General features: G+C 64.6%; 6 protein-coding genes across 6 annotated transcripts; 3 read left to right on the top strand and 3 right to left on the bottom strand.

The window, feature by feature from the left end:
• Positions 1–63: 63 nt before the first annotated feature.
• EMIHUDRAFT_435201 (ubiquitin carboxyl-terminal hydrolase) lies at positions 64–1,095 on the bottom strand (the record flags this gene model as incomplete). Its single annotated transcript, XM_005778174.1, has 3 exons — positions 508–1,095; positions 283–440; positions 64–208 (listed from the first exon to the last, which is right to left on the bottom strand). Coding segments are annotated over exons 1-3 (843 nt in total), but the record flags the coding sequence as incomplete, so codon positions are not given.
• Positions 1,096–6,699: 5,604 nt separating this feature from the next.
• EMIHUDRAFT_100725 (hypothetical protein) lies at positions 6,700–7,988 on the top strand (the record flags this gene model as incomplete). Its single annotated transcript, XM_005778173.1, has 3 exons — positions 6,700–6,964; positions 7,431–7,504; positions 7,737–7,988. 3 exons carry the CDS (start codon positions 6,700–6,702, stop codon positions 7,986–7,988), a joined length of 591 nt encoding a protein of 196 aa, XP_005778230.1.
• A 3,672-nt stretch (positions 7,989–11,660) lies between these two features.
• On the bottom strand, positions 11,661–15,591 carry EMIHUDRAFT_435200 (putative nitric oxide dioxygenase). The gene is made up of 14 exons (XM_005778172.1): positions 15,566–15,591; positions 15,402–15,434; positions 14,875–15,340; positions 14,555–14,679; positions 14,084–14,150; positions 13,798–13,890; positions 13,606–13,650; positions 13,358–13,442; positions 13,046–13,095; positions 12,761–12,976; positions 12,444–12,473; positions 12,306–12,371; positions 11,762–12,235; positions 11,661–11,684 (listed from the first exon to the last, which is right to left on the bottom strand). The coding sequence occupies exons 2-13, from the start codon at positions 15,428–15,430 to the stop codon at positions 12,062–12,064; spliced, it is 1,446 nt and encodes a 481-aa protein (XP_005778229.1). The 5' UTR covers positions 15,431–15,434; positions 15,566–15,591; the 3' UTR covers positions 11,661–11,684; positions 11,762–12,061.
• A 350-nt stretch (positions 15,592–15,941) lies between these two features.
• EMIHUDRAFT_205944 (hypothetical protein) lies at positions 15,942–18,296 on the top strand (the record flags this gene model as incomplete). Its single annotated transcript, XM_005778171.1, has 2 exons — positions 15,942–16,020; positions 17,734–18,296. The coding sequence occupies 2 exons, from the start codon at positions 15,942–15,944 to the stop codon at positions 18,294–18,296; spliced, it is 642 nt and encodes a 213-aa protein (XP_005778228.1).
• A 451-nt stretch (positions 18,297–18,747) lies between these two features.
• EMIHUDRAFT_450387 (hypothetical protein) lies at positions 18,748–20,123 on the top strand (the record flags this gene model as incomplete). The annotated part of the gene is made up of 3 exons (XM_005778170.1): positions 18,748–18,922; positions 18,987–19,359; positions 20,006–20,123. 2 exons carry the CDS (start codon positions 18,748–18,750, stop codon positions 19,313–19,315), a joined length of 504 nt encoding a protein of 167 aa, XP_005778227.1. The 3' UTR covers positions 19,316–19,359; positions 20,006–20,123.
• Positions 20,124–20,236: 113 nt separating this feature from the next.
• On the bottom strand, positions 20,237–23,433 carry EMIHUDRAFT_100722 (hypothetical protein; the record flags this gene model as incomplete). Its single annotated transcript, XM_005778169.1, has 2 exons — positions 20,237–22,107; positions 22,923–23,433. The coding sequence occupies 2 exons, from the start codon at positions 23,431–23,433 to the stop codon at positions 20,237–20,239; spliced, it is 2,382 nt and encodes a 793-aa protein (XP_005778226.1).
• Between the last annotated feature and the right edge of the window lie 133 nt (positions 23,434–23,566).

The raw sequence follows: 23,566 nt of genomic DNA, 5'->3' as shown, positions 1-23,566 counted from the left end.
AAGAGAGTGGGGTCCCCGTGCCACTCACCCCGAGGCTGGGGGTCCTGAGGCCTCGGCCAAGCCCACACCTTTGCGCGCAGCTTGACCGAGACCTTAAGCGCGCCGTTTACCACAAAGCCAGAGCTCGCATCTCGGAGCTCCGCCAGCGTCACAAGCTCGTCTTTCCAGCCCCAATCGCAAGCGCGCACGCTGAACTGGTGGTCGGCGTCTGCAGCGCACGCGGGGCGGTGAGGCCGTCGCTGCTGGCGCCGGAGCGCCGCGATACAATGGCTGCGGGCGCGCCTTTGACGACGTTGCGCGACGGCTCCTTCTGGTTGTGGATTGTGAGCGTGAAGTGCGCATCCCGCGTCCACCCCATCGGCAGCGTCGCCGCGTCGGGGACGTCGAGGTAGGCCGCCAGGTAGGGCGCCTTGTTGCCTCCGGGGAAGAGCAGGAGACGCCTGCGGCAGGGCGATGGTCTCACCAGAGGAGTGATGTGCGGTTGAAGGCGAGACAGGGGGGGCGCTCCAGTTGTACTGGCCGCTCGTGAATTCGGGCGAGTAGAGCTTGCCATCGATGTACGTCGACGAGTCCCAGAAGCCCCCGAAGCACCAAGTGTACTCCATCTCCTCGACCGTAAAAGGAGCGGCGATGGCGGCACTGCCGGCGCCATCGGGGCTGGTGCCGGCACCGGCGAGGGCCGAGGCGGCAGCGTCGGCGCATTGGTTGAGGAAGCGCTCGTAAAGCGCGCCGCCTGGGCCAGCGGAGGGGTGGCTATTCCGCTCAAAGGTCACGCCGACCAGGCCCTTCAGCGCGGGTAAGACCTCGTTCGGCAGGCCGTCAATGAGTGGCGCGGCTGCATCGGACCCTCGAGGGGCAGGAGGGCAGTCGAGGAAAGAAGGCGACCGTGGAGGCCGATCGCGCTCGGCGCGGCTTCGGAGGTCGAGATCGAGCCGCGCCACCAGCTCGTCGAGCAGGTTCGGCTCAGCCAGGGAGGAGGCACACCGCTGCCGCTCAAGCTGCTCGATCCGCTGCCGCAGCCGGCTCGCCTGCTCCTCCGCCTGCGACATGTCGCTCCTGAGCGAGTCGAGCTGTGTCTGCGTCCTCGCGCGTAGCAGCGGTGCCTCCGGCGGAACCCGCGCCATGAGCGCGTCGAACTTAGCCTCCGCCTCCGCTTTCTTCTGCTGCTGCTGCTGCAGCTCCCGCCGTAACGACTGCCTCTCCTCCTCCTCTGCGAGCTCTTCTTGGGGTGGCGGCGCCGCTTCGGACGGCGAGGCGAGAAGCCCGGTCTCCAAGCCGTCGCTGTCCCGCGCGGTTGGGTGGGTCTCGAGCGCCTCGACCATCGCCCCAATCATCTCCGGGGGCACGGGATAATAAAAGCGGCCCCGCCAGAACTCCTCTAGCGGCTGGGTTGCCAGGCCGCCCAAAGGCAGCTGGCCGGCGGCCGCTTGAAACCCGTGCAGTGGCGCCGCCTGAACCACATGCAGAGGGGGCGCTGCCCGCTGGCTCGCGTCGCGCGACAGCTGGCCAATACACTTGGTGCAGACGTCATAATCCTCAGCGCGGCACGACGCCATGACTGCACCATCCGGCTGCCTCGCCTTGCAGACGTCGCAGTGGCCGTCGTTGCCTCGCATGCGATACGGAACGAGCGCGCAGCCCTTTGGGCTTTTCGCGCACCCCTCCAGCCAGCCCGCTGCAACGAGGTGCGTGCGAGCCTCCATCTCTTTGGCGGCGCGCTCCATGTCTTTGGCGGCGCTCTCCCAGAGCGCGGGCAGCGAGAGGACTGCGTTTTGCCGCCTCATCTGCTCGCGAGGGGTAGGCTCGGGGGCAGCGCGAAGCTTGCCTGCGAGGGGCCAGCACGAGGGATGTCAGCACGAGAGGTGGGCCCCGCTGTCGCAGCGGTTCGCAGGGAGAGGGCATGCAGGCAGGCCGGTGGAACCGCGGCTCACCCAGCGACTTTGTGCGCTGGTCGACGAGCCTTACAACCTCACCCAGGCGCGCATCCATGAGGTCTCTGTCTGCGGCAGCCCACCCTGCAATGCCTCCGGCGGCATCCAGCCGTGAGAGGGCGGCGCGGCTCGAGAGCAGTAGCTGGTGCAGCCGCCTCATCTCGGGCTGCTGCATGCTATTGAGGAGCTCGTTCACGCGGGTGCCCGGCTCGGCCACGCCTAGTGCTACGATGAACTCGCCCACCACCGTCTGTGCCAACTTGTTGGAGGTCGCCTCGGCGGCGGCCCCTGTGGCGTTGGCCGCCGCATGGGCCTCCGCAACCATCGCAGAGACCAGGGCCTCGGGAACCACGGGGCTGTGCGACTGCGGATCGGTAGCAGAGGGCCACTGCGGCGCCCGTTGTTTGGTCTCCAGGGACTCCTCGAGCCGGACGGCAGCTGCATGGTTCCGCATCTCGGCCACGCGCTTCTCATGCTGCTCAGCTGCAGGGTGACGCCGCTGACGCACGCGCCGGTCGCCCTCCGGAAAGGGCGAGCTCTGTCCACTGCCTCCTTCCTCCGGATGCGTTGCCTGAGTCGGCAGCATGAGCCAGCCTCGGCGGCAGGACACGACCCGGACTTGCGGGGTGGCTCTTGCGGATGCACCCCCCCTCCGAGATTAACCGCCCGAATTCAGCCGAATTGAGAATTTTTACTTCAAAGCCGGTCGCGAGCGCAGGCCTCCGCTCACACTGCCCCACCTCTGGGGTGGTTAGCCCGTGCCTACCCCCCTCGATCCGGGATCGCTGCGAATCTTCGGGCTCTGCGGAATTACTCTCAGCCTCGTTCTCTTCGTCTTCGACCCTCGGCCCCTCACCGCGCTTCACCGCCCTCTGCGCATGTCTTGTCGCCCTAGGGGCTCGGGCCCAGGCCTGAACTCCTCACTGCATTGCTGAGCCCAAATCACTGTGAGAGCCGTGAATTCTTGCAGTCAGTAGGAGAAGAACAGTCAGGCTCAGATTGACCCTTACTTAATGATAAATAAATAAAAACGGACACCTCTACTGTGAGATGGGTAAAAAGGAACAGGTCCCCTCCCGTGCGATCTTTGTGCAGGGTTCTTTGTGGGTGTGGTCGGCGACTAGCCGGGGTCGTCCTCCCGATGGGCGGGACTAGCACTAGCCGTCTTCCACATGGTCCCTCGGGTCCCTGCTGCTCAGAGTACGTTTGTGCTCTTGTTTCTTGTTTGGTATCCGCTTTCTCTCTCCTACCTCATCATCCGTCAAGTGTTTCCTTCTGCGACGACGCCGCGGTTCTGTAATTCTTTTTTCTGGTACGGGAGGCCTCGAGGTCCTCCGGCGAGGTGAGGACCTCTGCACTTGTGAGGACCTCTGCTTCCAGCTCAACCACAGGTGGCTGCAGCCTCCTGGACGCCCCCCCGTGGCCTACCCACAGTCCCACAGTACTCCCACAGCTAGTGCGTAGTGGAGTGCGGCACCTAGGCGGCCGGGATGGGGCGTGTCTGAGGGAGGGTGTAGAGGATGTAGAGTGTAGAGCGCTGTAGAGCTGTAGAGCTGTAGAGCGCTGTAGAGCTGTAGAGCTCTACATCCGCCGCGTGACGATGCGCCTGCGTTGTAGAGCGATGTAGAGGCGCTCTACAACGAGAGAGTACTTGGAGCACTTGGAGTGCAGTCGGCAACCTCACATCCAGGGCCGGTGAGCTGAGAAGCGCATCCAGCGGGCCGGATGATCGGTATCGGGTTACGGGCTAGAGAGCCCTAGCCCCGGGGGTGCGCGTTCGCAGGGCAAGGGCCTTAAAGTAAACACGGGTCTCCGAGGGTTAGCTCCGCGCTCCAGGTTTCCCCTAGCAGCAGAACGCCCCCTCTACTCGGAGCTAGTAAACACATGTTTTCTTTCTTTTTCTACTCGGAGCCAGTGATACGAGAATACGTGCATGTTACGAGAATACACACTGCCCCCACGGAGTACCTGTACTACTCGACGATAATACAAGAATACGCAGCTAGGAAGTTGCAGGCGCCTATAAAGAAAAACAGCGGGCTAAATTTCGGCGGCTAAAAAGCAAAGGACGGGCGCTTTTGATCGGCAAAGGAAAGTTGGAGTAACGGCGACGGCGTTCGCAATGAAGTCGCCTGTCGAGCAGCTTCCGCGGCGCGCCTGCGCCGCGGGGTTGACCGACAGCCGCGCCTCTCGCGCCTCCCGCGCCACGCGCGGCGACGCGCACCCTGCGCGCCAGTCGGCGCACTGGCAGTACCGCACCAGCCAGCACGGCGTGGAGCAATGCATCCAGGGCATTGTGCTGGGCGCCAACCAGCATGCCTCAGGACAGAGCAAGGGAGCATGCTGCGCACCCTGGCGCAGCGCCAGCTCGCCTCCAACCAGGCATTCTCACCACTGCACAGCCGCCCACGAGCGCCCGCAGCTGCACTGCTCAACGCTGAAGCTCAGGAGCCTCCCCTTGTTGTCACAGCTTTGTGCAGTGCAGCGTGCGAGCAGCGCAGCGCCAGGCTGCCCCCTGGCACGCCCGGGCGGCTGTGGGACGGAGGCCCGCCGAGCGAGTGCGAGCCGCATCGGCGGCCATGTCTCCCGCCGCCGCGAGCGAGCGGCGCAAAGAGGCAGCGTCGCGCATGCTTTTCCGTAACGGATTTTTCTCCGAGTGAAATCTCTACAACAAACTCTACATCATAAGCGGCGAACGAGGCACGGTCGCTCTCCGACATGAGGCGCGTTGCACTTGCCAGTGCTGCCCTGGCCTTCTGTCTGCCCGCCCAATGGGTGGGAGGTGCCTCTGCTGCTATGGCATGCCTCACGGCTGCGACTGGCCGGCGCCTCGGCGCGTCAGCTCGGCTCAGCGTAGCGATAGTGACCAGCGCAACTCGCCTGGACTCAACGCTCAGCCAGGAGCTCCCGCACGCGCTGGCGCGAGTCATGGCGCATGCAACGCGTCCGAATGCTCGCCTCGCCTCGCGCAAATGCGACCGTCCTCGCAGCCGACAGTCCACCGCCTGCTAAAGGAGCACTGCGACGAATGCCGGCACCGGCGACGCATGGCAGGCTGGTCATGACGCAGTCATAGGGCGTTGTGTGCTGTCAGAGTGACTCTCTGTGTGTCAGGGATAGTCAGGGCCGTCCATCAGAGCTCCAGTAAGCTCGGAGACACCCCATTAGTGCGACTCGGCCTCTTTGAGTCACTGCCTTCCCGGCGGTTTGGCTGTAGAGCCTCTACAACAAGCTCTACAACAAAATCGTGATACAATGGACGGACGGAAAACACCCCCCCTTTTATGCCTGACCCTGGACATGCCTCTCTGGGGGTGAGCTGGGCCGGCCGCCTCCGGGTCCGCAACTCGCACGATGGGCTCGCGTCCAGGCGAGCATCCGTGGCCCGCGGTTGTCCTCTCGCCGGGCGCGACCGACATGGAGATCCACTGCACACAGATCTGTGCTTTTGGCGCCTATTGCTCGCTCTCTGTGCAATCGCAACGCCAGAGGCCGTGCTTGGAGAGTGTGTCGCAGTGCTGCTGCGTCAGTGGATTGAGCCGCGACGCAGGCTCCATCGGTGAGCTGCGGCGGCGCACCGGCCGCTCCATGCATAGCTCCGGCGAGCCGTGCAAACGCGTTTTTCCGTCCGCCCGTTTCATCGAGTTTGCCCGGGCGGTAAAATGCAATCGAATCTGCCCGAATGGTCAAGTAAAACTTTGCCTTTCGTAAAAGTTGCCCGAGTGGTCTGTGGGAAAAAACCAAAATCGAGACGGAATTCATGAACGGCCGGGCAATATGTCTTCCTTACTATTATTAATTGATGCTTTTTGCACGGCTGAGCCCCCCCCCCCCTCCCCCGCGCCCATTCCCTGCCCTCCCCCGCCTCGCACTCCGTCAGAGCCCCCTCCCCTCCTGCACAACAGGAATTTTGACAATTAACCAGATGCACGTACAATGGGCTTGCCCATCCCGGTGCGGAGTGGTTCGACCCCACACAAATCCGGAGGGGTGACGGGGTGCTGTCGTTGATGGTCTCACAGGCCCAGTGAGGTAGTGCATCGGACTATCCCGGATCCTGCTGAACAAGCTCCTCTTGTAGCTCGATCGGTCACACCGCCATCGCCGTCGGGGAGAGGGGGGACGACACTGCTCTGGCAGCGTGCACCTCGATCCTGTACCGTGTTTGTTATGACCCCCCCCCAATGAACACACCAGTGAGGGAGGGCGAGACGATCGAGGGGTCCCGTACCTCCCGTACCATGCGGAATCGACCCTATCCAGTGCTCAAGTGCTCAACAAAATCGCGCTCTACATCGCTCTACAACGCAGGCGCATCGTCACGCGGCGGATGTAGAGCTCTACAGCTCTACAGCGCTCTACATCTCTACAACTCTACAGCGCTCACACTCTACATCCTCTACACCCTCCCTCAGGGGCGTGTGTGCTTGGCAGGATCGTGCGAGCATTTCGGCAGACGAACATCGAGGTAGAAGAGAGAGAAAGTAAGACGTTTCATTTTTTCTCTTCTACCACTCGAGTTGTATTTCTTAAGCCTTTTCCCACCACGATTTCTTTTCCTCTGTTCTTTCTTGTCTTGTTTTTAAACTCTTCATTGTGTACCTGTGTTAGTGCCAGTGCGCGCCAGTCCCTGGCATATGTGTCTTTTTTGAGCCTTCGATGTTATGAAACAACGCAAGGCGGAGAAGACATATCGCTCTCGGGGCCCCAGCCGACTGGGCTTTTTCTCGCAAACAGGGGCGGCATTTGCAAATATATATGTGTGTATATGCGCACCACGCGGGTGCAGAACCTCTGCGAGTTGGCCGCCTCAGCCTGCGCCTCCGGCCTCGACGAGGCGCGCCGACGCGAGATCTCTCTGCTGATGGACGCGGTGGCCGCAGCTGACCTCGGCCTTCCTGACACCGCACCGGCAGCCGGCAGCGTGAGCGCCGGCAGCACCATCATCACTCAGACGGTGTACGCGTCGGACGCGTTCGAGCTGGTGGTGTTCCTCTTCCCACGTGGCGTCCGGCTGCCGCTGCACGACCACCGTGCGCCCTTTTTGCCCCGCCGCAAGATCCGCCTTCCGCTGCGCCGCCGGCTGTTCCCTCACTGCGCCTCGCCTGCACACCGCCGCAGCCGAGATGACGGTCTTCTGCCGCGTGATTGACGGCTCGCTCGCGATGCGGAGCTACGACTGGCTCCCTCCAGCTCCCACTGGGGCTCAGCTCGACGGCGAGACCGCAAAATCGCCATCCTCCCTCCCTCCCGCCCTCCCTCCTCTTCCCTCCCTCCCTCCCTCCCCCTCTCCCTCCCTCCCTCCCTCCCCCCCCAACCCCCTCGCGCGCGCACTCACCCCTCTCCCTGTCTCTCCGCCCTCTCCAGAGGCGAGCCGCAAACAGCAGCGCGGCAGAGCCCCTCCTGACGCATACCCGGCTACGCTGCGCGGCGAGACGATCCTCACGCCGTCGCCACCTCTCGGAAACTTCTCGGAACCCTCTCGGAACCTGCCCGTAGGCGAGACGATCCTCACGCCAGAGTCGCCCACCTTTGCCCTGCGGCCAGACTTTGCAAACATTCACTCCTTTGAGGTGCCCGGCACGCACGCACACACCCACACATGCACACACACACACACACACACACACACACACACGCACACACACACACGCGCGCGCGCACGCACGCACACGCACGCGCGCACGCACGCACGCACACACACACACGCACACTCCGCCTCAACCCACCGACCCGCCCCTATCCGCTTCCTCTCCCCACCCGCTCGCTCCCCTGGCCCGCCGCCGCCACACCCCACCGCCACAGGCACTCGCAGACACCGCCGTGCTCGACCTGCAGCTGCCCCCATACGACGACCGCAAAGGCCGCGACTGCCACTACTTTGCCTCGGAGGGCGAGGCGGCTCCCGCCTTGGCCGAGGCCGCGGCGGGCGGGGACAGTGCGAGGGGCGGCGGGAGCGAAGGTATCTGCTGCGCCGAGACGCTGCGCGTCATAAGCCCGGAGTTAGACATCCGAGCTGGCGCCTACCGAGGGCCGAGGCCAAGGCTGGCCCGCTGAGATCAGAAGGTTAGAGAACTTAGAGTCACTCGAAAAGGGGTGTGCGGCAAAGGCCTGGGCGCGGGGACACCCGTCGACCCTTCACACACACTGACACCTCGCTCACAGTCACACGCACGCGCACATACACACACACATATCACATTATCGCACACTCTGTGCTCAGTCTGTGGCAGCCGTTCCACGTGCGCGACGCGGGCGTGGGAGCCGACTATCATCGCGTTCCACACACATATCGTCATCGAACGAACCCCGGCCGAGACTGATTCTCTCTTTGCACTTTGTACTTTGCCGGCAACACAGCGCTGAGATGTGAGAACGATAATCGATATATGGTCAAATAACGCCTGGCGCTGGCGGCCTGCTGAGTCGTGACACGTGAGAACCGTGAGTGCTGTTTTGGGGGCAGCTTTTCAGAAGCCGACGAGCGTACACGCACGCAACCCCATAGCCATACGGCTCTATCGTCTATGCCATATATAAAGAGCCTAACGTAAGCGCGCACAGCTTCACACACACATACATTATTCACCACGTATACAACGTATATTCCGGGAGAAGTCTGCCCCCCGGACCCCTGATATGTGATATTGCTGTGTCAGAGAGAGAGATCTCTTCCGTGTCAGTCCCATGAGCCGGTCCCATATTGCTCTGCCGAACGAGAGTGGCGACGCGCGGCCGCCCTGGCTTCCGCCTCAGCGGCTGCCCTCAGTGCCTCCGGCGACGACTCCACCTCCTCCTGCCCCTCAGCCTCGAGTGGCTCGATCGCCTGCCGAGCGCGCTCAAAGAACGACTTTCGCCGAGGCGGCGGCGCGTACAAGCCTTCGATCCCCGCCACCGCCGCCGCCTCCGCCGCCGCCTCCGCCGCCGCCGCCTTCGCCGCCGCCGCCTTCTCCGCCGCCGCCTGGTTCGCCTCCTCCCTCTCCTTCGCCCTTGTCGCCGCCGCCTCGGCCGCCTTTGCCAGCTCGGCGGCAGCAGCCTCCTTCACCGCCTTCCGAAGGCGGCAGGCGGCCGCCGCAGCCCTCTCCACCTCCTCGAACCGGTGCTCTGAACCTGCGAGCCGAGCTGCCCTCTCCTCCGCCGCCTCCTTCGCCGCCTTCGCCGCAGCCGCCGCAGCCCTCTCCACCTCCTCGAACCGGTGCTCTGAACCTGCGAGCCGAGCTGCCCTCTCCTCCGGAGACTCCTCCACCTCCTCCTGCCCCTCAGCCTTGGACGGCTCGAGTGGCTTGATCGCCTGCCGAGCGCGCTCAAAGAACGACTTTCGCCGAGGCGGCGGCGGGTACAAGGCTTCGATCCCCGCCACCGCCGCCTCCGCCGCCGCCTTCTCCGCCGCCGCCTTCTCCGCCGCCGCCTTCTCCGCCGCCGCCTTCTCCGCCGCCGCCTGCTTCGCCGCCCTCTCCTTCGCCCTTGTCGCCGCCGCCTCGGCCGCCGTTGCCGACTCGGCGGCAGCAGCCTCCTCCGCCGCCTTCTGAGCCGCCGCCTCTTGAGCCGCCGCCCACTCCTCGACCGCCGCCGCAGCCGTCGCCCCCGCCGCGGCCGCCTCTGATCTCACCTTCACCGCCCACTCCTCCTCCAGACTCGCCAGCGGGGGCCCGAGCGGCGGAAGAGTGGGCGGTGTCTCGCGAGCAGGGACTCGCCCCCTCGCCACCAGGTCGCCGTCGGGCGCCTTCTCCACGGCGTCGGCGGCAGCCTCCGCCGCCTCGGCCGCCTCCTCGGGCGCCATGCCCTTCTCCAGCGCGTCGGCGGCGTGTACCGCCGACGGCATCGGCGAGGAGACGGGCGCCTCCTCCATATGTGCGTAGGTAGTCGCGCGGCGCTTCCGCAGCCAGCCATGCGCGTGGGCGGCGGCGGCCTTGCAGCCCTTACCGCCCGCCACTGCCACAGCCGCCGCCCCAGCTGCCACAGCTGCCACCGCTGCCACCGCTGCCAACGCTACCACCATTGCCCCGGCTGCTGCCACCGGCGCCCCCACTCCTAATGCCGCCTCCACCGCCTCCGCCGCTGCCGCCGCACGACCCCTCCCGCCGGCCTGCTCGGCAGCGCTGCTCGGAGGCCGCACCGTGAGCGCGAGCGGCCCAAAGCTCGCCATGTGAGCCACCACCTGGAGAGGCAGCCCCTTCGAAGGCACGCCGTTGAGGGCCACGACGGTCGACAGCAGCGGCACGGGCTGGTTGGCGAGGGCCACGACGACCAGCCCGCCGCCTCCGGCCGGGTCTTTCGCGAGGGAGAGGCCCGTCGGGCCGGCGGGGAAGGCGAAGGTGAGGGGCGTCGGGCCTTCTCTCCGAAGGAGGGCTCGAATGAAGAGGTAGGCAACGCCGCCCAGCAAGAGGAGGGCGGGTAGACCAATGAGCGCAACGACGGCGTACGGGGTGCGAGGCGGCGGGGGCGGGCGCGGCGGGGGCGGGCGAGGCGGTGGGGACGGCGGCGGACCAGGAGGCGGCGGCGGGGGAGATGGCGGACGAGGAGGCGGCGGACGAGGAGACGGCACGCCCCCTGGAGCACTAGCGACAAAGGTCACTGGCGAGGGCGCGGATGGAGCCATGAGAGGCGATGGCGATGGACGAGGAGACGGCGGGGGGCGAGGCGACGGCGGGGGGGACGGCGGTGGCGGCGGGGAGGAAGCGGCGGCGGGGAAGACGGCGGTGGCGGCGGGGGAGGAAGCGACCGGTGGCGGCGGGCGAGAAGGCGGTGGTTTCGGAGGTGGTGGCGGACGAGGAGGCAGCGGCGAGGGAGGGGGCGGCGGCGGGGGAGGGGGTGGCGGCGGGCGAGGAGGCGGTGGTTTCGGAGGTGGTGGCGGACGAGGAGGCAGCGCCGAGGGAGGGGGCGGCGGCGGGGGAGGGGGTGACGGCGGGGGAGGCCATTGGGATGACGGCGGCGGTGCTGGCGGCGCCTGCGGGAGAAACCAGAAGGGTAATCCGCCGCCACCCGCGGTCGGCTGGCGGCTCGCGCCGCCGCTGGAGGAGTGGAATGGCATCGACACTCTTACTGTCCAGCGCGTGCGCCGCAAACTCGACCGCCGAGAGCGCCGGCCAGTCGCTGTTCACACAAAAGACAGGAGACGCTGTTCACATAAACGCACAACCCCGGGACCCGTTCACAGAAAAACACAACCCGGACGCAAGACGCACAAGCACAGACAGTCGAGAAGGGAGAGACACGACAGCAACGACAGTCAGAAGTCGGCGCTGGGTCCCAGGAAGGCGAATGCGATGACGGCCTCTAGTGTGAGCTCACTGTTCACGTACAGAACCCTCGAAATCGCAAAGTGACAGTCAGGCACGCAGTCCCTGTTCACACAAAAGCACAGCCCCGATATCGCACGACAGCAGTCAGACACGCAACACGGGGTCCCACCACACAGGGAAGTCGGGCCGTTATCGGGCATTCAATCGCCTCTATGCTCTATCGTCTATGCGCGAGAGAGCTCTCTAACGCTCCAGCGCGGCCAAGCGCCCCCCACTCTAAGTACTATCTACTAAGACGCACACAACGTGGGGTGGCCCACGCGCGCCTTAGACCCTGAGTTTCGTGAGTGAGAGTGTGTTCACTTGACATTTGTCATTTCGTGACACAGAAAAGGGAAAGAAAGACACGAACGGGGCGGCGAAGGGGTTTAGTCGAAGGTGTCGCCGAAACCCCAAATTTGCTAGAAATATATCGGTGTGGTTTTATCGAAATCTCACTGGGAGATCAAAAAAAAGATATGTCGTGCTCCGGAGGGACGCTGTGCCTCGCTGGACGCTTTTCGCCAGACGCCAGACCCGGACGCAGAAAGACACACAAGACCAACCGTACACCCCCTCCCAGACGCACACACACAAGCCTTGGCAAAAACAGACGCTACGGGCCCAACCCGACGCATACTAATCGCTATGCGACTGCGCGTGACGGCAGGGGAGAATCGGGGCGCACCAGCTCAGAGGCGTCCTGGAGTGTACAACGAGACGAAGCGCGCAAGGCTCAAGTCGACGGGAGATGGGAGGCACTGGACAGAAGGCACGGCTCGACACGGCGAGACAAGAGACCGCCCCCACTCAGCGGGCGGGCGGCAAAAAGAGAACGCGCGCGCGAGCCTAGCGGAGGGCCTTGAAAGCGATGGCGGCGACGGCGGCGACCGCACACGCCCCCACCGCAACCTTTGCGCCTCCGCCGCTCGGCATCGCCTCCGTGAAGGTGCGGGCGAGCGACGGCCCGACCGTGCGAGCGAGCATACCCTCGATTGCGGCGCCAGGGCTGTTATCTTCCGCCTAACAGCTCGCCGGAGGCTCGAATCAAAAGTGGTGATCGATGGCGGCAGAGTCTGGCTGTGCGGCCGGCCTTGGGCGGCGAGGCGGCGAAAGGGCAGCTGGTGGCGAGCTGCGAGCCAAACACCTCGCACATGACCTAGCACCGGCCCATCGCGGGTCAGCCTCGCCGGCCTCGACGCTGTCAGCACGAGAGGACGTCGCACAGCGCCTTCTTGGCGCCGAGCTTGAGCAGCTCCGCCTGTCCAAATGTCCACAGCGCACGGCGGCGTGAGCACAGGCCGTCTCCTCTCGCCCCGAGGCGGGAGGGGAGGAGGAGGAGGAGAGGAGGAGGGGAGGAGGAGGAGGAGGGGAGGAGGGGGGAGGAGGAGGGGAGGAGGAGGAGGAGGAGGAGGAGGAGGAGGGGAGGAGGAGGGGAGGAGGAGGAGGGGAGGAGGAGGAGGGGAGGAGGAGGAGGAGGAGGAGGAGGAGGAGGAGGGGAGGCGGAGGAGGGGAGGCGGAGGAGGAGGAGGGGCCGCCTCTCCGCGCCTGCATCTCGCTCATCCATGCCGGAGGGCCGCAGATGTAAAAGACGTGCTCTGTACCCGCCTTGGAGATCGTCTCGGCGGCGACCGACGCCGCCGACGGCCGCTTGCCCCCGTCAGTGTACTTGCAGAGAAGCTTCTTCTTGCCGAGGAGCGACTCGAACTCGCCCTTGAGCGCGTGCGCCTTGGCCGACTTGTCGACGTGCACCGCCAGCGCAACCTGACATGGTTCACACCGTGTGCTCCACCACCTCATCATGGGCCGTCGGAGGGGCACACCGAGCGGAACCTTGCCACCGAGCGCGCGCGCAAAGTTGATCATCGGCGTGACGCCGATGCCTGCTCGCAAGCCAGCAAGCCGGCGGCCGTGAGCCGCGCCTCGCTTCGCGACATCATTCGCGGTTCTAGGGGACCGCAATGGGCCAGCGCCACAGGGCTTCTGCATCTCGGCTGCTGCATCTCGGCGGCATCATCTCGGCTGCATCTCGGCTGCAACTCGGCTGTATCTCGGCTCCATTATCTCGGCCGCATCTCGGCTTCATGATCTCGGCTGCGGCTTGGCTGCGGTATCTCGGCTGCATCGCGGCTGCAGTATCGGCGCCGGCGCTGAGCAAGACGGCGGTCGGCGCCGCGTCGTCGAGGGTGAAGACGCCATAGGGAGGCGTCAGCTTGACGGTGTCACCGACCTACGGGGTAGGGCTCCGAGACGGCTCCGAGACGGCTCCGAGAGGGACCTTCGTTGCTAGGGGCCACGCTTGGCCCTGTCTGTCTAGTCTCGGCGAGACCGCGGCCCATCTCGGCTGATCTCGGCTGATCTCGGCTGATCTCGGGTCGTCTCGGTAGTCTCGCCTTGAGCGTCTCGTGCATGTACGTCGAGACCACGCCGCCCGCCACCTAGCCCCTCGCGCCGCGTGCGGGTGAGTGGAGGCGGCCTCGGAGTGCGGGGGCGGAGGCGGGGCCGCGCCTGCTAACACTGCTACTTCGACCACTGCTACTGTAGCAAGAAGAGGAGCGGGCGACGGCGGGGGCCGTGTGCCGCGCCTTCTTGGTCGTGCACTGCAGGTACTTTGCCCCAGGCGGCGAGGTGGCCGTGTAGTGGCGCGGCGCGGTGAGGCCGTCCCCGTTCGGGTCCACCTGCGCCGCGGCTCGAGGAGTCAGAGGAGGCATCCGCTCCTTTGCGGGAGCAGCGCAGGCCGTGTGCAGAGCTGCAGAGCTGCTAGCTGCCGCCGCCTAGTGCCGCCTAGCGATGCCCCGCAGCGGCGGCGAAAGGCCGGTGTGTCGCACTGCGAAAGGCTGGTGCGCTGTCGCGCGCTGTGGGTTCGGGCACCTTGACGGTGAGGTACTGGCCGGCCTCGAAGGCGAAGCCGGAAGTGAGCGGGTTCACGGGCTCGAACCTGGACAGAGTCGGGCCCAGAGAGTCGGGGTTAGGGCCGGGGTCAGGGTCAGGGTTAGGGTGAGGGTGAGGGTGAGGGTGAGGGTGAGGGTGAGGGTCAGGGCCGAGGTCAGGGTTAGGGTCAGGGTCAGGGTCAGGGTTAGGGTCAGGGTTAGGGTCAGGATCAGGGTTAGGGTCAGGGTTAGGGTCAGGGTCAGGGTTAGGGTCGGTGTCGGGATCTGACAGCGGCTCAGCGGGCTCGGCCTTGACTCAAGAGGATCACGCTTGACGCTCCTGATGCTGGCTCCTCTCGGCTCCTCTCGGCTCCTCTCGGCTCCTCTCGGCTCCTCTCGGCTCCTCTCGGCTCCTCTCGGCTACTCTCGGCTCCTCTCGGCTACTCTCGGCTCCTCTCGGCTACTCTCGCGCTTGAAGCTCTTGATGCCTGTCGCCACGTCGGCGATCTCGGTGACGGTGAAGTCTTTCAGCCCCCGCCACCCGCCCGGCCGCTTCTCGTACTCGGCGTACAGCGCCTCCTCCTTGTCGATGCAGACCTGCGGGGCAGGTGTCGCGGCGGGCAGGCCTCGCGGCGGGAGGCGGCCGCGCTGCCGCCTTCGTGCGGGCGCTAGCGTGGAGAGACGGCGGGGAGAAGGAGACAGCAAGGAGAGAGAGGCGGCGGGGAGGGAGAGTGGCAGCCGAGGAGGGGGTGGGGTCAGCGGGAGAGGAGTGAGGCATGTGGCTTCGCGTGCCTTTGCCAGGAAGCGGACGGCCTCGCTCCACGCGCCAGCCACCTCTGGCGTGAGCGCGTCCCCGAGCTTCGGGCCGAGCACATGCGCAATGGACCCCATCAGGTGGTCGTGCACGGGGAGGTAGTGGGCCGGCTGGATGTTGAGCGCGCAGTGCCGGTGGTTGATCGCGTCGACGGCGCCGCCAGGCACGAGGAGCGGCGACAGGTCCTTGATGTTGGTGGCGTACGCGCAGACTGAAGCCGCCAGCGCCTCGGGCTGGTGCGTCGAGATGGGAACGTTGTGCGCCGGGTTGAAGACGGTGAGGACGACGGACGGCAGCGACGCAATCATGTCGCCGTAAAAGTCTTTGGTGATGTCGAGCGCGAAGGGAGCGACCGCGCCGGCCGTGGCGTCGACTGTCGCGATCGTCTCGGCGGACATCCCCGACGGTAGACCCTTCTTGGCGGCATCGCCATCGAACGGGCACCTATTGAACGCGCCAGAGTCAGGGCGTGGTACGGAGTCGTGCAGGGCATCCAGAGCCTCACTTGCGAGCTCCTTCTCCTCCCTTGCCCATGGTCCTGCTCGATGTCGCGGCGGGAGGCGTCACAGCCGAGAGAGAGTCGTGGGAGAAGGGATAGCAGGGAGAGAGAGAGAGCAGCGGGGGAGGAAGAGAGAGGCAGCGGAGGAGAGTGCAGAGGCACAACCAAGCCTGCTGTCCAGTTGGTCAACGAGCCGGCGCCGAGGTGTGAGTTGTTGATTGATCGCCGAAATGTGGGCTGCGGCAGTTTCTTTTTTCTAGTCGTTTCTGCTCGTCCAGGTCCAGTCCGAGCCTGACTGTTCTTCGCCTTCCTACGCTCTCTCGAAGTACGCTCTCTCAAGGTCTCTTACAGCAGAGCCCCGGCGAGACCCCGAAAGAGAAACCCAAGAGGTCCTCGGAGAGGGTACCCTGGGTGGGCGGGGCCTCTACTCACCAGGCTCGCCAATACCGCCTTCCTGTGGCAGATTGAACTATTTTATTTACGAAGAAACGACGGGGACAATCTCCCAGCGTGAACAGACAGCTGGCCGTATGAGGCGGAGACGTGATGGAGGCGCTCGCCGCGAGCGAGCGGCGATTGAGCGCCTCAAATTCTCTCCGGCTGCGCGCGCCTGCGCGCCTGACCGGTGCGGCCTCCGAGTCGGCGACTAGCGCGCGATAAGGTTTTTGCTCGCCTTCCCTGGGAGGGCCCCGTGTGATCTGTGATCTGTGAGGGTCCGCCCGCAGGCGCATTTTGTATACCGAGGCGGTGCCCGGTGCCGAGCGCAGGCAGAGCCCACAGGTCGGACCTTAAGACAGCATTGTAGATCCCTGGGCAGGGGTGGTGGAGAGGGCGGTCCGTCGGCGCCAAACCACCTCCCACCGAGGTGGGCAGGTTCCACGCGTTCCCGGACCGCCCCCGTTGGAGGTAGACCGCTCGTCTAGCCAATCAGCCTTAAGCGAGCGGTCTGGCCGTTGGAATGGCCGAGTTTGGATTGGTGTGGGGACTTGCGTCCTCGCATCGATCATGGTTGTACGAGCATTGTTAAGTTCCACTACGATCTATGAACACTGGGCGAGGGACCTTCTTAGTTGTCCGGGCCTGCTTTGCAGGCTCGGTCGTTCAGAAATTTTCCCTCACCCCTCCTCCTCTTCGCCTCTGGCTGCGGTCTTTCTCGTATGACGTTTGATCCCCCGATTTTCTTGCCGATCCCTCCATTCGTTTTTGCGTACGTAGGCGCTGCTTCTGGGCTTTCGTCACCGGCTCTCCCTCCTCTTCATGCTGTTTGCTCGCCCCCTCCCCCTGACTCATCGAATTGCTACGATCGTTCTCGAACGACGAACCGCCACCTTTTCCTCGGCGGCCGGGGTGCCTCTTCCTCTGACTGCTCTTCGTCTACGTCCATCACTGTAAATTCGTCATCTGTTTGGCTGTCGTCCCATTCTGGGGGCCTTCCTCGGATGGCCGCTCGCTCGGTCCTGGCTCTGTTGTGCGATCGGGCATCTCTTCTTCGGCGCTCCCCGTGCCGTCGTCGCCGCTGGCTTGGCCGGTGGGGGGGGTCCCTGGTTAGCCCCCCGCTGTGTCCGAGAAGCAGCTCGAACCTCAGTCGGTCCATGAACTGCTGGGCCGCGCGGCGGTTGTGGCGTCCTCGTCTTGGACTTCTCGCAGTGCTATGGCTGCCCTGGCTGCTCTGGCTCCCTTTGCTCTCGCCCCCCTGGCTCTGTTGGCTGTACTGACTCTGGCTCCCCCCGTCCTCCAAGGCCCCGTGTTGCGTGACTGTCTCTGTGCGATTTTGGGCCCGGGGTTGCAAGTTTACATGTGTATGACGCCAAAAGCCGTATTTTCTTCTCTACAGAGAGAGAGAGGACTCAACAGGAATCCTATCGAGGCCTGCGAATGTCCCACCCCCCTGCGCGCGGGCCTTCTAGGCCCGCGGGTAGTCTCCCTCCATCCCCAGGCAGGGCCTCCAGGGCTCGCACCTCAACCTCTCATCGACCAACCAGCGCCGCACAGCCCGGTTAATGTATTTTCTTGTCAAGGCGGTGAACTGGGCCCGGGCTCCTAGCCGGATAGGTAGGTACCCACTATTTTTGCCTATTTTCGCTTCGCTGCGCGGCCTGGGATAGATAGGTAGGAAGGTAGGGCGTTTTGTCGCGAGTGCCGCAGACCCCATATCCGGCTAGGATCCTAGGAGTTGGAACCCTGGCGCTGAGTGGAGCACGAATGCGAAGCCGCCTACCGGCCGCACTCACAGCCACCATCCTGGCATACTCTCGCCCGCAGCGGCAAGGAGGTCCTGCCTCAGCCACCGCCGTGCAAGGTCTCCGCGCCACAGCACCAGCAGCCACCGCCGTGCAAGGTCTCTGCGCCATCTCGCTCGACCGCCGCTCCGCCGCTGGGCTCGGCGCGAGCGCGGCCGCCACCGCGCTCCTCCTTCCGCTGCCGGCTCCCGCCGCCGAGCTTCCTCCCGCGGCAGTGATCCTCCGGGTGGCCGAGGTGACTCAGTTCCAGGAGGACGCTCTCCGCCGGGCGGCGAGCTACTCGGACGAGGAGGAGCGCGAGCGTGCGGGCTACGCCTTTGGCCGCAACCAGATGGAGATGTCCGTGGACGTGCTGCTCAGGAACACAAGGCTGAGCTCGCTACCCGGCTGCGCGACGCCCGCCTTGACCATCGGCGAGGTCAAGCGCATCGCGAGCCGGCGCGACGGCATGCTCTCGCAGGCGGACCTGCTCGCGATGGCGGCGGCGTACTCGCGCTCGCGCGACGAGCTGCGCGTCGCCTTTGAGGCGATGCCAGAGAGGGAGCGGAGGGAGGGGAAGGAGATTGTGCGCGGGCTCAAGGCAGCGGACGACGAGCGCAAACGCGCCGCGCAGGCCGAGGAGGAGGCGGCCATCGCCGAGAGGGGACTCTACCCTCGATGACGCGTCGGCAACACCTGGCGACGATCCGGTCCTCCGGCTCGCCGCCTCCCAGTATCTCTACAGGCGTGGACTCGGTCGTCTCCTTCCTTTCTTTCTTACAGCTTACCTCGAGCAGCGCGTTACTACGATCTACGTTTAGACTCAGATTTTTTGGTCATGTATGATGTAAAAGCCGAAAGAAAGAAAGAAAAGAATTTGGGTGCGCTTCTTAGCTCCCCGGCCCTGGATGTGAGGCTGATGACTGCACTCCAAGTGCTCCAAGTGCTCCAAGAAACAAGGAAAGGCGGTTTCTTTGCGCTTAGCCTTCGATGTTATGAAAGAAACCGGACATGGCATATCGCTCTCGGGCCCACAGACATCCCGCACACCCGCCGCCGCGCGCGCGCGCCCCACCCCGGCCCCACCCCGTCTCGCGCGCGCGCCCCACCCCTCGGTTCTCGTGAACAAGTCCATGCTGGCTAGCTTGTTCCTGGCACAGTTCGCGTACGCGCCGCTGAGCTCGCCGCCACGCAGGGCTTTCATCGGGCAGGCTGCCGCAGTGGCGGTCGGCCTCCAGCCGTTTGCGGCACTGGCGGCGGCGGACTGCCTTCAGACCTGCCGCAAGAACTGCGGCCGGCTTGCGGCAGGTTTGAGAGCCCGCCAGTGTGTGGGACTAGTGAGTGGGAAGCTTACCTTACCTACCTTACTTAGGCTCGAGGGATTACTGCGAGAGCTCTTGCGTGGACTATTGCGCGCAAGACGACCGGAAAGATGGCCTCAGCGGGTCGGTCAGCACGGAGGGCTCCGAGTTCGGTTTCGCCAGCTCTTTCAAAAACCCGCTAGCGCCGCAGAAGCCAACGGTCTACGGCGATGACAAGCCACCAGGTCTACCGGACGTTTTCGGGGTGAACCAGGCGCTGCGGAAGGCGGTCACTGGCGGCGACTTGACCGGCGGCGTGCAAGGCCAAGGCGGTGCACGTGACTTCTCCGACGCGCCGCCGGGTGGACTGTTCGACAGTACGCGATTCAGGGCTAAGTAGGTTTTCGCGCGGAACATGAACACGTCCGGTTTTGGGAGTCGGGGATAGTGTGTGTAGCACCGCCGCCAATGACTGCCGGGGCGTCACACTGACAGCGAGAAGGAACTCACCAGTCCGATAAGGATCAACTGGAAAGCTGAACCCTGGGCTTAGACAGAACGGGCGTGGCAGGCTCCAGGGGAGGCCACGCTCTACCCGGGGCGCTAAGGAGGGAAATCGAAACTGTTGGGCGTCCATCGACAAGGATACCCAATGATGACACACCGACAATCCCCCCCCCCCCCCGAGGACCGAACCTAGGCACGTAGAGCACGGGTCATCTCGGAGAGAGAAAGGGGAGGGAAGAGGGGGGGGATAAGGGAGCCGAGATACGCGGGAGTACCCTGGGAGTGAGAGCTCTCATTCATGGTCGCGAGACCAGGGGAAGCCATCATGGGGAACGGGCACACCAAGGCACTAACTTCATCACTCATTCGCCCCGCATTAGGTAGCGACCCCAGGTTCAGAGCTAGGCTTCCCGACAGGGCAGGGAACCCCCAGCGCGTAGGCGGGGCCCACGGTAGCCTCGTGCAGTACGCGATACCGAGAGCTGGGGGAGAGGCGCGCCACGCCAAGGGGGAGAGAATGGAGGGGGGAGAATATGCGTGCTCGTTTTTCTTCTAAAGCAATTTTTTGGGGGGGGAGTCGGGGACTTGTGTGTGTGGTGGAGTTAAGTGGAACTCTGCTCCTCTTACACACGGTGTGAAGTCCTGAAGACCACAGCGCGCAGCGCCATGGAGGAGGTATTCTCAATATCAAGGTCTGTGAATTATTCTTTCCTTCGGGACATCACACGCAAAGATCGCAATGGACACGCGTCTCACTTCGTCTTTCGAGGACTATAGCAGTGGCCTCGAGACTAGGGTCTCTAGCTCTAGCGGTCTAGGCCAACGACGTGTTGTCGCCGACGCAGTAGCGGCACCAGAAGGTCTTATTCGGGTCGAGGCGGCTCTTCAGCTCGTTCAGCTCACCGTACAGCTCCTCTCCCCAGAACGTCTCCTTCCACCTACCGCCGCCACAGGCCTGGGCCACCTCCTGCTGCTTCATGCCAAACGTGCCGGCGCCAGCGCCAAAGGACGCCTCCGCCTGATACGCGTTCGCTCCTAGCTTGCAGAAGGCAGAGTCGGCATCACGACTGTGCCCTCCGGCCGCCGAAAAGACGAGATGCAAAGCTGCGGTTCGCAGGCCGTCGGAGATGGATGTGTCGTCGCGGTTCCGCAGGTGCTCAGAGCCCCTGTTTCCGGTGAGGTCCTGGAAGATTTGCACCGCTGACGCGCGGTGTGAGGTGAGCGAGGAGGCGAGCTGATCCTTGAGCGCGGACGCGACGTCACCACCCTCGAGCTTCTCGAGCGGCACGAGAACCGACGGCCCAGCGCCACCCTTCAGGTACGGCATCGGCAAGATCGCGTCGTCGCCAATGGCGTCCACCTCGATTCTCTCAATGAGTGGTAGGTCCTTGTACGGTTGGAACTCATCCGTTGCCCGCACTGCCTCCCACCACGTGCCGTAGGTCCTCTTTGTGAACTTGCCCGCCAGGCCGTCGGTCTTGTCAGCCAGCTGGTCCCACACCGCCTGGCCACTGTCACCGGGCCACGCGTAGATGAGATCGATGCTCCACGTTGCATGGCACTTGAAGAGACTGAAGAAGCTCGGCGATGTGGCGATGAGCCCATAGCCGCCGAGGGTGCTGTTAACGGACGTCGCCCAGCCGAGTTTGCCGTAAATGGCTTCGACCGTCCTGTTGAGGACAGCGCGATCGCAGCCGTCGCCTCGGAAGCTAGCGGTGGCCATGGTGAAGCCGCCATCCTCGATCGGGTGCGCGCGCAGCGCCATCTTCGTGACGACACCCCACGCGCCCCCTCCACCCCCCCTCATCGCCTTCCAAAGCTCGGGGTGGTGAGTGCTGTTGACGGTGACTGCGGACCCGTTGGCCAGCACGACCTCTGCCTGGACCAGGTTGTCGACGCCGAGGCCCTTTGATGGTGCAAAGGGCCCGTGGCCGCCCGAGAGAGACCAGCCAGCGATGCCCACCGTCGGACACCATCCGCTCGCAATGAAACGGCCGTGGTTTGCAGCGTACGAGTGCGCCTGCTCGAACGTGAGCCCCGCGCCAAACTCCATCGCGCCACATCCGTTGTCCAGGCTCGGGTCGAAGGAGTGCGAGTTGAGGAGGGAGGTGCGGATGTAGACTCCGTCCGGGCAGGAGTGGCGGTTGGCCCAGTCATGGCCGGTGCCTATCACGGCCACGCAGAGCCTATGCCTCGCGGCAAAGAGCACGGCCTCCTGCACGTGGTTCGTTGTGAGCGGCCACACAACGAACGCCGCCTTGAGCAGGTCCTGCTCGCTGGAGGCGAGCAGTGGATCTGGGAGGGGGTTGTTGCGCAGGCTGGCTGCGCACTCTGGCTGCCAGACTTCGGCAAGGGGCTGCCGTAGTGCGGCTCCGACGTACGATACTGTGCTTCCGCACTTTGATGACGGGTCTGCGACTACGACCGGGTCCATCACAGCTCCGCTCCTTCCCGCCCCGGAGAGAGGCTGAGAGCGAGCTGGGTCAACGTAAAGCACGCCCAGCTTTGCTGCTTCGTGTTCCAGCGCCAGCTTCAGTCCAAGCACGGCCGGCGCCGGGCGCGGGCTGCCCGGCCCGTCCCAGGTGAGCGTGCGCTCGGCCGCGGGCTCGAGCTTCTGGCGAAGAGCGTCCACCTCTGCCGCCGTCGGCCAGCAGCTCTCGTCGCGGCGACAGTAAGGCGAATGCGCTGAGACGGCGAGGATGCTGAAGAGCATGGCAAGGATGGGAAAGCGCGGCAAAAGGATGTGGCGTGACAGCCTGCACAATGCGGCGCGAATCGTTGTTTTTTTTTGGTGGAGATGAAGCTAGTATGCACATGTTGGAGACTACTGATCAAGGCTGGATGGAAGAAAGATGGAGCAAACAAAGAGACGGAGGAGCAATGAGCGCCCTGGTTGGCTCTCGCGGTGGTGGTCGATAAATTAGTAATGAGGTCGGCATAAGGTCGGCACGAGGGGGTTGGGGAGTGTGAGGACAGCAGGCGGGGTGTACGATTTTGTCCGGGACGCCGGTGATCCGGTTATCGTTACAACCGACAAAAGTCAGCCTGCTTCTGCCTCCACAGCGGCGATGCTTCTGCCTCCACGTACGCGAAACTCCTTGCCACGTCCCCAAGGCCTTACAACTTACGTCCGGTCCACGCGTCCAGCATCGCCGCCGGCGATGACTCGATCCTCGAGCGTACCACAAACGACGCCGCAAACGGGAGAGAGGACCGCACCTTCGGCGACCACATCTACGCCCCTCTCTCGGCGAGAGCTCTTCCCTCAAGCCGACGCATTTGCACTCCCGGCCGAGGTGTCGCAGGCAATCAACGATGATTGGGTCAAGGAGCATGGGGCTCAACATATCATCAAGCTGCGGGGCCCGGGACGCACCAACGAGGTCGTCCGCCGTGAGATGAGCTGCTACAAACTCGGCGCAGACGCCATGAATGCAGTCGTCGCCGAGGAGGCCAGCCTCCTCACTCAGCCGAAAGCTTCCCGGGAGTGATTGGCGCACGCCGCCGGAGCGAGAGGACGGCCGTGGCCTCGGGCGTGCGCTCCCCCTCGTCGATGGAGCTGAGGAGGATCTGCACGGCGAGGAGAGCGGTCTTATGCAACTCCTTCTTGTACTTGAGCCGCTCACTCTCCGCCGCCTCCACCGAAAATAGTATGTTGAGCTGCCGGATGAGGGTTGACTTGCCGCCACTTTGGGGGCCGGTGACGACAATCGAGCGAGAGGGCGGGCGGGCGGCGTCCGCCTCGCCGCCCAGCTTCATGTCGATCTCCTGCTGCACGTCGGCTGCCGCCGGGACGAACGACGACCTCTTGACCAGCGAGCCTCTCTTTATGGAGAGCAGCGAGGCGGCGCTCAGAATGGACGACGTGCGCGTCCGTTGCGAGGAGGACGCGGAAGAGGAGGAACCACCCCGGGGGCGGGCCGGGGCCGGCCGAGGGGCAGAGGCCTCTGTCGCCTTGGGAGCGGACTTGCCGTTCTTCTTCTCGCCCGCCGTCGAGGCTGCGCTCCCCATGCTAAATACCGCAACCGTCGCTGGGGACGACCAATGGCGGCGCGGCATCAAGTTTGGCGACTGGGAGGACGTCCGCGTGTCTCGCTCACATGTGAGCTGTGGAGGTCTCGCACACCAGCAGATCTATATCCCG

This window comes from Emiliania huxleyi (assembly GCF_000372725.1).
Source record: "Emiliania huxleyi CCMP1516 unplaced genomic scaffold EMIHUscaffold_25, whole genome shotgun sequence".
Classification (NCBI taxonomy): domain Eukaryota; phylum Haptophyta; order Isochrysidales; family Noelaerhabdaceae; genus Emiliania; species Emiliania huxleyi.
This window is presented reverse-complemented; position numbering and strand designations above follow the sequence as displayed.

Bases quoted from the DNA above. Each gene is read 5' to 3' on its own strand.
- EMIHUDRAFT_435200 (XM_005778172.1), bottom strand. From the start codon at position 15,430: ATGGGCAAGGGAGGAGAAGGAGCTCGCAA. The intron at 12,474-12,760 runs GCGCGGAGAGGC...ACATTTGGACAG, and splicing joins CATGGATGAGCGAGATGCAG to GCGGAGCTGCTCAAGCTCGG. The intron at 12,236-12,305 runs GCCGGCCGCACA...GCGAGCTGTTAG, and splicing joins TCGCCGCCTCGCCGCCCAAG to GCGGAAGATAACAGCCCTGG.